The 14,282-nt window shown below is 39.8% G+C and overlaps 1 protein-coding gene across 3 annotated transcripts in view; it reads left to right on the forward strand.

The window, feature by feature from the left end:
* LOC139120295 (hematopoietically-expressed homeobox protein hhex-like) overlaps positions 1-8,645 on the forward strand; it is a 54,731-nt gene extending 46,086 nt beyond the window's left edge. For all 3 annotated transcript variants that reach the window (XM_070684615.1, XM_070684613.1, XM_070684614.1), the window contains exons 3-5: positions 671-855; positions 2,945-2,995; positions 6,924-8,645. In XM_070684615.1, the coding sequence (XP_070540716.1) occupies positions 671-855; positions 2,945-2,995; positions 6,924-7,130 (443 nt within the window). In that variant the 3' untranslated portion in view covers positions 7,131-8,645. The remainder of the gene's footprint in view (positions 1-670; positions 856-2,944; positions 2,996-6,923) is intronic.
* Positions 8,646-14,282: the final 5,637 nt, after the last annotated feature.

Below are 14,282 nucleotides of genomic sequence, written 5' to 3' on the forward strand. Positions count from 1 at the left end.
TATATAGCCATTTACAAATTTAGGCACTGTAAACTTGCCCCTCTTTGTGTCTCTCAAAATTAGGAGCTTTGCTTAAAATGACAGTCGTTACTTGCCTACCCTGCGCTTATCTTGGCTGTTTTAATCCGTCACATGTTCAATTTTGCAATGATATCTCGTAAGTAGACAGATGTGTATCGGTTGTTGCGCAACGTTTGAAAAAAGTCACAAATTTTGATATGAAGAACTGGATGTTTTTGCCACTTCGGTGACAATGCCAGCCCCCGTGGGGCAAAGGCGTGACCGAGTGGCGATTAACGCGTTTTTGTGTCAAATCCCCAGCTACTTCTGCTCCGAATCTCGCAAATGGCTAACAAGCTGCCTTTTGTGCAATCGAAAGTCGAGTTTTATAAAGAGAAAATGATAGCCAGCATTTTATGAAATTTGGAGAGAAAGCGGAAGTGGCCTGATGCGCTCTGAAAATTATCGCAGGGCACGCACGTCGCCCGCGCGTTTGGATTCTGTCTTTAGGAAACGCCGATTATCTCCTGGTAGCAGAAATGAGATCAAAACCATATTATTTATTGGCTCTATTACCGCTAAAGGGCTGTTAGGGCTCGATACGTGCGATCTCGGGGGAAGTCGTGACACTCGATCCCGTGTAACGTTTTAATCTGCCTTCCGCCTCCAGTTGCTGGCAAGCCGATGATATGGAATCCGTTCCTGCAACGTCCGCTGCACAAGCGCAAGGGAGGGCAGGTCAGGTTCTCAAACGACCAGACAGTGGAATTGGAGAAGAAATTTGAAAGTCAGAAGTACCTATCGCCCCCGGAGAGGAAGAAGCTTGCAAAGTCACTGCAGCTCACAGAAAGACAAGTAAGTCTAGTATCAATCTCTCTCTCTCTCTCTCTCTCTCTCTCTCTCTCTCTCTCTCTCTCTCTCTCTCTCTCTCTCTGTTTCGCACGCAGGCTGTCATTGTGCGATTCTCAGAGAGCTGTCATTACTCTGCTGAAAAAAAAACGGTAAAGTCTAATCAATCGAAACTACCTTTTACCTGATCTGAATTTTTATACAAAGAATCAGTTTTAGCGCCTGGCATGGCGTTGTGTCTTTTGTCTTGTGATGTTTCTCTGCTTAAGATTCATGAACGCAACTTTGTACAATTCAGATCAGCCCATACAAACTAATGACATTTGTTTTCACACAAAACACTAGTAGAGAGAGAGAGATGGAGAGAGAGAGAGAGAGGGGGGAGAGGGGAGAGAGAGAGAGAGGGAGAGAGAGAGAGAGAGAGAGAGAGAGAGAGAGGGGAGAGAGAGAGAGAAATATGAACGCCAATAAATTCATAAAATACAGGAGAATACATAAAGCATTTTCCTGGTTATTTATTAATAACTCTGTGATACAGACTTATGGTGCAAATTTTTCCACACTTCTATCTCGTGAAATATTTTTGAATTGGGGTTATAAATTATATTTTAACCCCTTCAAAGGGTGGGAATTCGGCAGTTATTATGTTTTATTCAGTCAATTGCCACGCCTTGCAAACCCTAAATGAAATAGGCATTTAATAATTTCTGATGGCATGAGAGGGTACTTATGGACTTAATTACAGTGATTGAAACTTCAGAGAGTCATTTTGTAAAGTTTGAATGATGGAGATGGCTATTGAAAGATGGAACTGGCATGTACATACGTACATACATACATACATACATACATACATACATACATACATACATACATACATACATACCTACCTACCTACCTACCTACCTACCTACCTACCTACCTACCTACCTACCTACCTACATACATACATACATACATACATACATACATACATACATACATACATACATACATACATACATACATACATACATACATACATACATACATACATACATACATACATACATACATACATAAGCATTCTTATTAGAATGATAGTCGGAAATAATTGGCAGCGCGGGGGAGGGGGTGCCAACTTTTAATAATCCTATCCGTTATTCAAACTTTGCCAATGGCTCTCTGAAGTTTCAATTGCTGCGATTAAGAGAGAGAGAGAGAGAGAGAGAGAGAGAGGAGAGAGAGAGAGAGAGAGAGAGAGAGAGAGAGAGAGAGAGAGAGAGAGAGAGAGAGAGAGAGGATGATGATGACGACGACGACCCTGGCAGAGATGGATTTGAATTTTATGTCAAAATTTGTAAGCTCATTTTATACTATAACTAAACGTAAAGACTTCCATTATGGAATAGTGTAACTGGCGATTTTTACATCAAAAGACGGGGTATATGATGCATTTATTAGGCAATTGCATCGCTAAAACCCATGCCAATTTGGCACAAGGCAATGCTATCGAATTGACTGTCTCACCTCCCATCCAGGTCCCAGGTTATCACAACCAATATCAGAGGAGCAGGCAAAGTTGACAGTGCAAAAAACCCGCTCTTTGTTTGTCGTTAAGCACTTGTCAGTCACCACGTTTTAAAAGCCTCGTCGAAGTGTCAAACCGGCTGTTGTTACATTTCAAGTTAGAGCGTGGCTTCGTGTCAAATGTTCAGGCGTACCGAGCCCTTTCAGGCGACTTTTGGAAACATATCTTTATTAAGTAAATTTTATTTTTCCAAGTCCTTTGTCTTCTTTGTACAGTCATAAAGATACTATTTTCTGATTATGGTTTAAATTACTTCATATATGAAATAACGTATGCGATCCGACACACAGTAAAACGAGAAAATTGTGATAGTCTGAGTGCTTTTCGAAAGTAGAAGAAAATAGCGCCAAAATATTAGAAACTGGTGAGCGCTGTCAATACTGTCTTACAATGATTAATTACTATGAAATATATCACAAAGAAAGTAACAATATCAATGTTACTCATTTCCATTACCTCATCGGTTCAAATTGGGACCATCTGAGTCATGCAGCATACAATTGAACTTTTTTACTTTTTTTCCAGGTGAAAACGTGGTTCCAAAACAGAAGGGCAAAATGGCGACGACTCAAACAGGTAAGGCAAACCGCAACCAGTCGAGTTGCCTGTCTATGACCCCCAATTTAATTTAGCTAATATTATGCAGACCTATCTCTTTTTTTCATTACTTGCTGGTTCTTAAAGACAAAAATCGGAATTTAATAATGCGATTGTAGGAGTAAGGGGTGCCCAGGAGAGTTCTGAAGCGAAGCTGTACTGGCCGCCTATCGCCAAGGCACCAGATAAGATTGTAAATTCATTAAATTAGATATTTTTATCCAATTTAAATAAATCATATCGCAATCGCGCTAATCGTTTAGATAACGTTATTGTATCATTGCGCACACTGGGGCGACTCGCGCCGCACATGCCAAGTATGACGATTGAAACTCAACTTATATGTGCTTGTGTTGGGTTTTGGACCGTTCGTTTTCCGAACACCGCGATGTAATAAAATGTTATGATGTTGAGAAATATAAAGACACTGCTTGCTCCGCAACCTGAACAAGACTGGAAAATAAATGGCCTTTTGCGAGTGCCTCGATATCGCTGTATTGACGTGACTCGTTGTAAGAAGATTCGACGGTAAACCCCGTCGGTACGCGGCAAAGTGGCACCTTTTCTTCACTACAAACCAGTACAGGTTCATCTGTGCGCACGTACTCCGATATTACGCGAAAAAGAAAAACAAGTTTTCTTACAAACAATGAGTGTCGTATAGGCCTGACGAGTCTGCAAAGTGGGAAGTTCATATCAATGATATCACACCTCCTGGCGCCACAGTTAATAAATTATTGACCATAAACGCCGTGTGAAAAGGACTCTAATAATTTTGAATAACGTGTCTTTTGTCGGCTAATTGCGTATATATTGGCAACAACAACACCGAGGGCATTTTGGCCCGCCCGTTCTTATTACATTGTTCACTGAGCGATCCGTATTTGATTGGCTGGTGTCAGACTTTTTGAAGTGGCCTTCATAAAAGGTCTAACTTGTTAGGGGCCAGGTACCCACGTGACAAATTAGGTACCCAGCCATTCTGTCGCCAGTTGTGTCACTAATTTGACTGGACAAGAAAGGGGCCAAAGTTGAATCGGTAGCCATTTTTTTCCTCTAAATCAGAAATTCAGCCTGTCTAGAGAACAGGATTCACACAATCTTGTACCACTGCTCTCGTTTTGCCCCTGTAAACTTAATTTATGACCACCCCGATAGGATTTTTGAAGCTTTTTATCTGCTGATTTCTAAAGTGAGAGCATGTCGAGAGCGTTCACTTATGTTTGCCGCAACTCGCAGACGAGCCACCATAACGCGCTGGGCAAACAGTTAAACAGTCAGGAAATTTCATCGCCAGATATAAATTTCGAGAAAGGGCGCCCAAATGTGAAAAACACCAACACGTTTACGAGAGAGTTGTTGGCTCAAGTATTCAATTTTATGACGAAAACGTCACTGGTGTGGGTTCATTATCCAGATTTCCACGATCCCATATAAAAACATTATGAATTCAGAATGTCGCTCGCGGCACAGACTCTCACAGTAAATCGTCGCCAACCGCTTAAACGCTGTGTCTCATGATAAATTTACAACCCTTGAAAAAAAGATTTTAAACTTTCGTATTCGGCCCTTCTGTGTTTACGGCCCATGTATTTTTACGATGGCGATTTGGACTCGATGGGGATTGATGTGGCGAATAGTAGGAAGAAATGCATTATTTGTGTGAAGGAAAAATGTTGGCCAATTCAGTCCGATGAGCCACTCCAAACGTACTTGACGGCAACGAAGCTGACAGTATTGAAGCGCTTCCAAGCAGGTAGGCTTTGTCAGAAGTTGCCGCGGCCGCGTTCCGACACGTTTTTAGCCTCACCTCGCCAGGAGCACCGTACCAAACCGTTCACTTGTTCCCAGACTACTGCCGTTACTTGTTCATGAGTGGTTAATGCAGGCGATATTTTGGGCAGATACTCAACTAGTGGAGAGCAGGGCCTCTTTCTCATGATAGTTGCCGATATTACAACGAATAGAAATATCGACGAATTCGATCAAACTTTGAACTTTTCGAACAAACAGCACGAAATTCAAGGAATATAAACAATGGATGAGTTCAGAAGTATATATTATCGACATGAAAAACGGATGTAAAAACATTATATCACAATATCAGGGCTATCGCCAAATGCATACGAAAGATAACGGAAAGGGCCGGTTTCCATATTACAATAAGTTTCGCTGCTGCAAAGAATACAAACTATAAATTGGTGTGATTTGAATTTTATCGCGACTGAACATGGCGTCAACATGACGTCAAAGGAACTATAAATATGCAATGTTTTGCCGTTAATCCCGCCTTGTTTGTTTGATTGCCCATTATGAAATCCAAACCTCTCTAAATGGCCGAAAAGACCAAATTTGATTTCTCGCTTAAAACTATCTCTGAGTGACATATTGTGAAAGGGGATACGAAATAGCATATTTAAACCAAGAGGGCTATGGGGAAAACTATTCATTTTAACCAGCATTCTAGGAGATACTACGACTTTCGTCTACTACAGTTGAAAATATCCCCCCCCCCCAGACAAGCCGGGCTGGTGTGAGAGGCCACTGAAAGGAGGCATTTTCGGACCAAGTAATGATTTAGTATGGCTGTATATCAAACTTCCATCGTTTCGGCATTTTTTTGTGATCTGATAAGGGATCGTACATATATCAAAACGACAGATTCGATAAATATTTTAATCACTTCTCTACCCGCCAGTTTTTTATGGTCTTCAAATAGCCCATATTACTCAATTGATAGTGTCAGTTCTACAGAATATTTTTCAATAACTTGGTGGTATTTGACAGCTCGGCGGGTAAATTTCTGATTTTATTGCCGCCTTCGCCTAGCACACTTCTCCTCTCACATCCAGTTAAATGAAAAATAGAATTATGTTTAAATATTCAACAATTCAGTCCTTGGCGCGGTCTGTTCACTGGTATCACGTCCGATCACATCTATCTTTGACAACACCAAACCTTGATAGTCTATAGTATCATGGTACCATAGCTATGCTATGAATATCGCTATGTCCCTCAGATATATATATATATATATATATATATATATATATATATATATATATATATATAGATATTATATAGATATATATAGATATATATATTCTGACCTGACGAAAGCTTTTCACTGTAAAAACTGTAAGTTGTGATTATTGAGACCATCCAAACTCTAGGATTTTATTATATATATATATATATATATTAATATATATATATATATATATATATATATATATATATATATATATTACATACAATACATATATATATATATATATATATATATATTATATATATATATTATATATATATATATATATATATATATATATATATAATATATATATATAAGTATAAAATTCTGAAGATGGCAAGATGGATGAAAATCTAGTTACTTTGAACCAATCTGTGTTATTATTTAACACGCTCTGCTTTTTGGCATCGAGCACTGTTACAACAATTACTTCTATCTGTATGCTTATATATATATATATATATATATATATATATATATATTATATATATATATATATATATATATATATATATATATATATATATATAGTATATATATATATATATATACATATTGTGTTTTGTTAAGGCCACCCAAACTCTAAGATTTTATAGTATCTATAGATTTTATAGTATATTTATTCCAAATCATTTTGTTGTTTCCGAAGTACAACAGAATTCATGTACTTCGTCGACACTGCAACAGACGGGCCAAAATGCTAGCTGTGACTGATTTATTTGTTAGAGTGACTGTGCAAATCAAAACTATCCAGCAGAGCAATGCCACAGTAACTGCAAAAAAACAAACAAACAAATAAACCACCAACTCTCCACGACCGTGAGTCGTTTCAGGGGGTCAAAGTTTAAATGTGTCTTTTATGTTCTAATACAGGAATTACCAAATGCCAAGTCAGATACGGATGAGAGCAAGGACAGAGACTGCTCGGAGAGGGGGTCGACGGGAGGCGGCGACAGGGCGATTGACAGAGGAAGCGAACAGAGCGACGACTCTAGTGACGACGAGAGGGACTTGATCGATGTTGAAACTAACGAATCCCTCGTCAGAAACTCACACACGTACGACAGCGAGAGGAAATAGCGCTTTTCTGATTCGTTTTAATATGCCAGTGAGAATATACGACACAGGTCAAGAGTTGCCTTCCGAGGTACATCGTCGACTACCGAGACTCCGTGCCCTGCAAAGGAACACTGACACTTGTAAATATTTCCGCCCAAAAAAAACATTTGATATTTCTGTTGTCGTCACTCACAACGTAAAGAGGCTACTCCACTGTTGCTTGTAATTGTTCTCATTTTTGCCTGCAAATCTTCAAGTTCTGACGCATAATTTTTATGGGAAAGGTTCATACACGCATATACGGCCTTCCCATGCTGCATGGCTTCACGCCGCAGTTCGTGCCGCTAGCTTGTTTTCGCGGCTAGTGCAGTTCGCTGGCTGTCGGACACTGCACACGGAGCTCCATCGCCTCGGCATTCTTTGACGAAAGAAAAGAACTGCAACAGTGGCAAATAATATCCGTCTTCTGCGCAAGCTCACAACTGGTCCATCGGTGATTCATTTTGGAGCAGTATCAAGTCATCATCGTCTTACTAATTTTCAAAAAAATCACCATGTCTACCAGACTTGAGTTTCTGAACGCCATCTTCCGAGATTTCAGAAGACCCAAAATAGAGTACCACCAAAGCAATCCCTTTTCTAAATTATTACCGAATTTTTTTCCCATCCGCTTCAATTTTGCCTGCTCTGTACGTCTTGATGACGACGTTTCAAAACAACCGATGGGGGACAAAGTTTACGTACTGCCATATATGAAAAAGAAATACGAATAGCGCAAAAACATTGCCTATGACAATATATGTATATTTTTGATGTACTTTTTTGATCGGCTTATATTATATATTAATCTGCATCAAATCCTCTGAAAAACCCTAATGCTGTCATCCTACAGCTTTCAAATATTGTTGTTTTTATTTATTTTTAGTTTCCACCGAAGACAAATTAGGAATTTTCAAGCCGCGTAGGTTCATCGATTCACAGATAACCTCTTTACCTATAGAGAGTTTTCATATTTTTACTAAGATGATATTTTCCTTTTAATTAATTTCCTTTTGTTATTACCATTGTAACAAAAGTGACGCCACGTCTAATTTATTTCCATTGTCATTTATATGCAAATTATTCTTCTCAATGCCTCGATTTTAATCTATTAATTTTCACACCTGGCTCCCTTGTGTAGCGTGTAATCGAATGCATTGCTTTCCAAACGGTACAATATCTACTCCCCGCCTGACATTGTAACGCAAATGTTTTCTCTCCAAGTTTAAACCCTATTTCCCTCAATTTCTCCCCCCCCTTGGTCTCTACAACATTCCGTCAAACAGGACCTATTTTTTTTGTGAATATCTTGGTTTTTTTTATTATTCCCAAGCATATTTCATAAAATTATAGTAATTTAACTAAAACTTCAGAGAAGAGCTACCTATAGTACTTAGTTGAATGCTACCCGCCGATTAGCAATCTTGGATGTGCAATTTTGTTTTTCAATTTTCATTTTATCGTCAAGTTTAGTCAATAAAATTTCAATCATTCGAAGATTTAAGGTGTCGTGTCTCTGCAATTGCTTTGCGTGTCATTCTCGGTTTCTTTATTAGAGTATACAGTGCACAGTTCGAGGTTCATGAATATTTTATTTCGTTGATAATGACTCTATCTCCGGACACGGTCCCCCTGTAATGAAGAGACTCTGCTCCGGGCCTGGCTCTATCTCCGCATCAGCATACTGCAGCCATACTAAGAAATCAACATTGCATAGACGAGCATTAATCTGTCGCGCTGCGAACATTTGATAATTGCTAACCTGTGCCCAAGTATACCATGGCAACAAGTCCTCAAACCAGAACGTCTTCAGTCTATGTTCATTGCCGCATGCGCACAAAAGAGAGATTCGAGGTGAAAGTTTAATATGGATGATATATTTTAGTGATCACACTTTTCGAGTAAAAAGGTTGCATTGCAATACATAAGCCAAAGACCCAAGTTTCTCATATCTTTATATGTCAATATACCATAACACGACATTGTCCTCAAATGCTTATGTTATGGCGCTGCAATGAGTGCGATTGTTCGATTGGCGCATTTCCTAAAGTCTGGTGTGTGTCTGAAATTTATAGGCAAAAGAACGAAACCCCCAAAGATCTGTGGATATGATCAATGTGTACAATGGTAGTGATACAGTCAGCTAACGTACTATGTGCTAAAATCATATTTCGCCCAAAAGTTTGTCACCAAAACTCAGCACAACCTCAGAGCGACAAGACAGTGTAATACTGGAACGATACTAAACCTCAATGATTCATTTGCCAGACAGTTCATTTAAGCCCGTGGATTAGGTACCGTGGGTGTGAAATGTTGGCGTTGAAGTACTTGACTATAGTGTGACGCATACTTTGAATTGCATTGTACCAAAAACGATCTATCTCAGATGAGGACGGTCAGACAATGTTTGCGTACCTATTTTGCCACATCATCCTTGTCTTAGATGTGATTGATGGTAAACAGTTTTTGGCACATCGCTCTTGTCACAGTAAACATTCTTCTGTACTCCGATTCAAGGAGACTTTTATCCCGAGGATCAAAAAATGATACCTTTAGACAAGAAAAATTAGATTTTTTTCAGGACCCCACCCGCATCACGTCAAGACTTGCACGTCGTACCTTCTTCAGTCTTTGGTGTTTTCGACAATGTCGTCTCTATATTTTTTTCCCAAGCGAATGACAATCGGTCCAGTCTGAATGAATCACACCACGATATCGTGTTCGTTAAATTCTCCAGGGTCTATGGTAAAATCACATAATGGACTACAAGGCTCGGGAGGAGGGGGGAGGGCTGCCTTCCATTATCGGCTGCAAAATGCTTAGAAATCTAGTGAATGATTTATTCCAAATAATAAACTCCCAATACCTGATTACCGCTTCGATGATATGAAAGATCAATGTGACAAATGCTTGATTTAAAAACGATGCGTGACACAAAATGAAAGTATTGGTTATGCCACGGCAAAGGGAGCAAACTTGCCAATTTTTGATCGCGGTCCATTTGAGAGAATCTATACCGCCAGCGTATACCACAAACTGAACCTACCACAACATGAATACGGTTTCTAACCTTTTAAAAAATAATCAGACTACGGTATAAATTGGCGTAATATTTATACCGAACCCACCATAGCTTGAGTTCGATTTGGCACGTTTTAACAGATAATCTTGGTACGGTATAGATTTGCGTAATTATTTTTAAAACGTCAACCGGTTACAGGTTCCGCTGACCTATGTCAATAAATAAATAAATCTGCGATTGTTGGATTAATTCGACAGGTGTATGTTTTTCTGACCAACCAGTGCAAACATTTCAGTGCATTTAGTGGCTCGTCTGGAGATTTGTTCGGTTTCTTTTCGTGAAAAATTTCCCAGACACATACATGTGATAATGAAAGATATGAAGTAAACTCGAAACTATTATAAAACAAGACTTGAAGGTATAACATGTAAACAGACCGCCAGGCTTGAACGATGAGGGCTCCCCTTTAGAATTTGGATATTACGTGACGGAACATCGTGAATTGTCCACAGAGACAATTATAGCGACTTATGTACACATGATTGCATGTAATTTTTTATATAACACTTAACGTTGCAAGACATTTGAGACGCCCACACCATTTTAAACGTTTATTTACCCTTGCCCCTCACCATTCGATCTACATTTAGTCAGATGCGAGAGGTTTTCGTCGCAAAATTTGGAAGAGTTGAAATCGCCCTTTTGCTCAACTTTACCATATCATTGTTCGATGAAAATCGCATTAATAAATTGAATCAATTACTTCGAATGCGGAACATAAGAAAGGATAAAAACTAATCTAGCTTCGCCGGCAGTGAAGCTGACCTCTAACCTTAAACATCTTTCTCTCCAACGCGTGATGAGAAACCATGGGCCGACTTGTCAAGTTTTGTGCTGTTTGAACACCCTTGAAATGAACCCATCATTTAAAAATTATCCTTGTTCAAACGTGAGTAGCGAACTAGTAACAAGCAATCGAGAAAGACTCGGGCAAATGATATATTTATGCCGAGTAAATAAAGTACTTCGCACGGCGATTATGAAAGATACGGGCGCTGAGTAACTTGACCGACAAGTTGGGCCGCTGGGATGATGGGTGAATTTGGAAGTTGTACTTGAGAGATCCCATCTCTTTAGAGGACCATATTAAAGCTTTCAGAATCAGAGAACAAAGAAGCACCACCCGTCGGATTTGGTTTGGCGGGCAATGACAACTTGTGTCACCGATGTCAAAACCGGTGTTGTTTCCGCACGAATAGCTCCAGTCGACAAGTGCAACCAGTTCAGAATAATGAACAAAAAACATGACGGGTAGAATTTATAGAATATTTATGGAATTGACGGCAATACAGAATAACGCACAGTTTGCGAATACTTGAAACTGGATTAAGAGCATCCGAGTTCTCGTCATAAAACGTCAACTTGATTGGGACAGATTGCACCTCTGAAAGAATGCAGCCGAGTCAAAAAAATGTGAAAACACGAAGTGGGTTATCAGCTTGTGACGTGTGGCGTTCGGCGAGGCTTTCGGCGCCAGCCTGTCCCAACTGTCCCTGTTTCCGTAGGTGACGAAGGTATGTCGTTTGTCAGAACTTATGAAATGCATTCACACCACGCCACTGCAACAGCTCTTATTGGTAGTAACGGATAGAAATTGGCCGATAACCCCTGACCTATAATGATCCATTAATAACTAGTATGGCTTGACCCCGGCTGACCCAGACAACACAATCAACATCGGCGAATGTACTCGAGCACCCCGGGTGGGGGTTTAACTGTAGGACCACTGTGCTTCCCGGTGGAATATTTCACCCCTATCTCCCATGAACTTTGACACAATGATTTTATGGATAAATCCTTAAATAGCATAATCGAAAAACACACAGCCGGTAATTATATCGGTCGCATGCCAGTCCCACCGAATTCGTTGTTTCTGGATCGGCGTGACGTGCGCAAGAAGCTAAACTTGACGATTCTGGCGCGGCTCTCCGTTTCCCCCTCCCGAGGATAAGGGTTGCCACTCACATCAAGATATCTGGATGGCGGGTGACTGAACTCTTTATTTGGACGGGGATTATGTTGAATCAGGCCATCATATTGCAAAACAAACAACAATCGAACGTCAAAACAATGGTTTGTTCAAATAACAACGCTCCCTTCTAGCAAAACCGTGCTTACGTGCCAATTCTCCTGTGTCACTCTTTGCACCTAGGGGGAGATGCTGCGATTGCCAGCAGGTCAGCGAGATCATAAATTTAGCGCGAGATCTTTAAATCCAAACGATAACAAATCGACAAGGCAAAAAAAACCGTTCAACTCACCGACATGCACCTCTTGGATATACTTTTCATCTTTACAGATATTCACTTTTCAAAACTACCATTTCATGAAATGTTATTCACACCATAGACCCTTGAGAAAAACTCTCGAGGGTCTATGTTCACACGAAGACCTATCGGGTCCCCACTTGTTGGTCTTGACACATTCGGAATAAGAATTTCGATCGAGTTTGAATGGTATGCATGATTTTGCTTTATACGACAGTTAAAAATATTGTGTTGATTATAAAACTGAGAAACTGAAAACAGTTTTCGAGGAATAAGCCGAGGCATATCATACAGAATATAAACTCCAGGTACAAGTAAAGTCACATATCGGACGTAAACACTTTTCTCATTTCCACATGATTACAATATGGGCATCACAATAGTATAGCGGTGAAACGGCGATGATTGACATATTTCATGTTTGTCAGTACTGTACGTTGTACTTTGTTTTAGCTTTATACTCCAAACGGGAAGTATTCAGTGAACACTCAAGTGGTATTCTTTCCTGGTGAGGACAAATTTTTATAATTTCTTCTTCTGTTTTGAAACCGAGTGGCAGTAACCTTGACGTGTTTACTTCAGTGATGCTGCAATTCCAATTGAAAATTGGCGATACAGAATTTCAAGACAGCCATCATACCGCTCATTAACGAAGATTAATTTTGTGGTAGCCCTCTCGCGACCGCCAAAAGCAAACCGGGGGAAGGTCGCAAGGCAGACACATGGAATACTAACTTTGAACTTGGCCATTAAGTCATGTTAGGGCTGACAGAGAGGGGAAAGACAGTCAGAGGCACAGATAGAGAACGACAAGACAAGGGAGAGAGAAGGCATTTGAACTTGGGAACGGAAGTTTGAAGTGTACAGAGTTATATGATGAACAATACTGCCAAGGACCGCCATTAGTAAGAATAATATTTACAGCTTTTTATCAAGAACAGCACCGAAAACATGCACTTATAGCTAAAAAATGTTTCCTCAAACCGTAATACAATTATAATCAATATCTATTATTATATAGTTTGTTAATTTTGTGACTAAAACTGACATTTTAGGCTCTTCGTCTTTGCAGAATTTTTTGTAGTGACTCAGAGAGAGAGAGAGAGAGAGAGAGAGAGAGAGAGAGAGAGAGAGAGAGAGAGAGAGAGAGAGAGAGAGAGAGGGCGTCTATACTATTCGTATATAAATGTCAGCCGCATGCACAGAAAGGTACAAAAGACTAAATATGACGAACTCATTGAATTGAGAAGGACTGTCTTATAATTTTGGGCGAGGGAAAAAGTTTCCCCAAACGATTTGATCTATTACGATATGATTTTTCCGTCACCGTAACTACATATTAGTCGCCATTATGTGTTGTATACCTCAATTCTGATTCAATCCCTATGAAAGTTGGTTGACTGATCTAACTAGTTATGAAGGAACGATTCAAAGTTTATCTCAAAAAGTTCAGACTGTTCAAATGAGGGGTTTTGAAGGATATAATCCTGTCACCTGCGCGCCGCCTACGATGCAATCACAGCAGTACACTCAATGTCTTGATATTCGTAGCGACCGCCACACTGATTGTTTTTACCGGTACTCGACTCTCCTTCAGGACTGTTTAATCTAAAGCCAGGCTCTGTGGAGTGCTTTCTGTTAGCCCAATTTGTTGTCGCCAAATTTCATTTCACACATTCACTTAAGATGACATCGCTCACCAGCGATACAATGGTATTAATCCCTGACTCCCCCAAATGATTCGGTTTTAATGCTAAACGATGCTAACCCGTCCATTCGCCCGTC

The sequence above is a fragment of the Ptychodera flava genome, chromosome 20 (genome assembly GCF_041260155.1).
Source record: "Ptychodera flava strain L36383 chromosome 20, AS_Pfla_20210202, whole genome shotgun sequence".
Classification (NCBI taxonomy): Eukaryota; Metazoa; Hemichordata; class Enteropneusta; family Ptychoderidae; genus Ptychodera; species Ptychodera flava.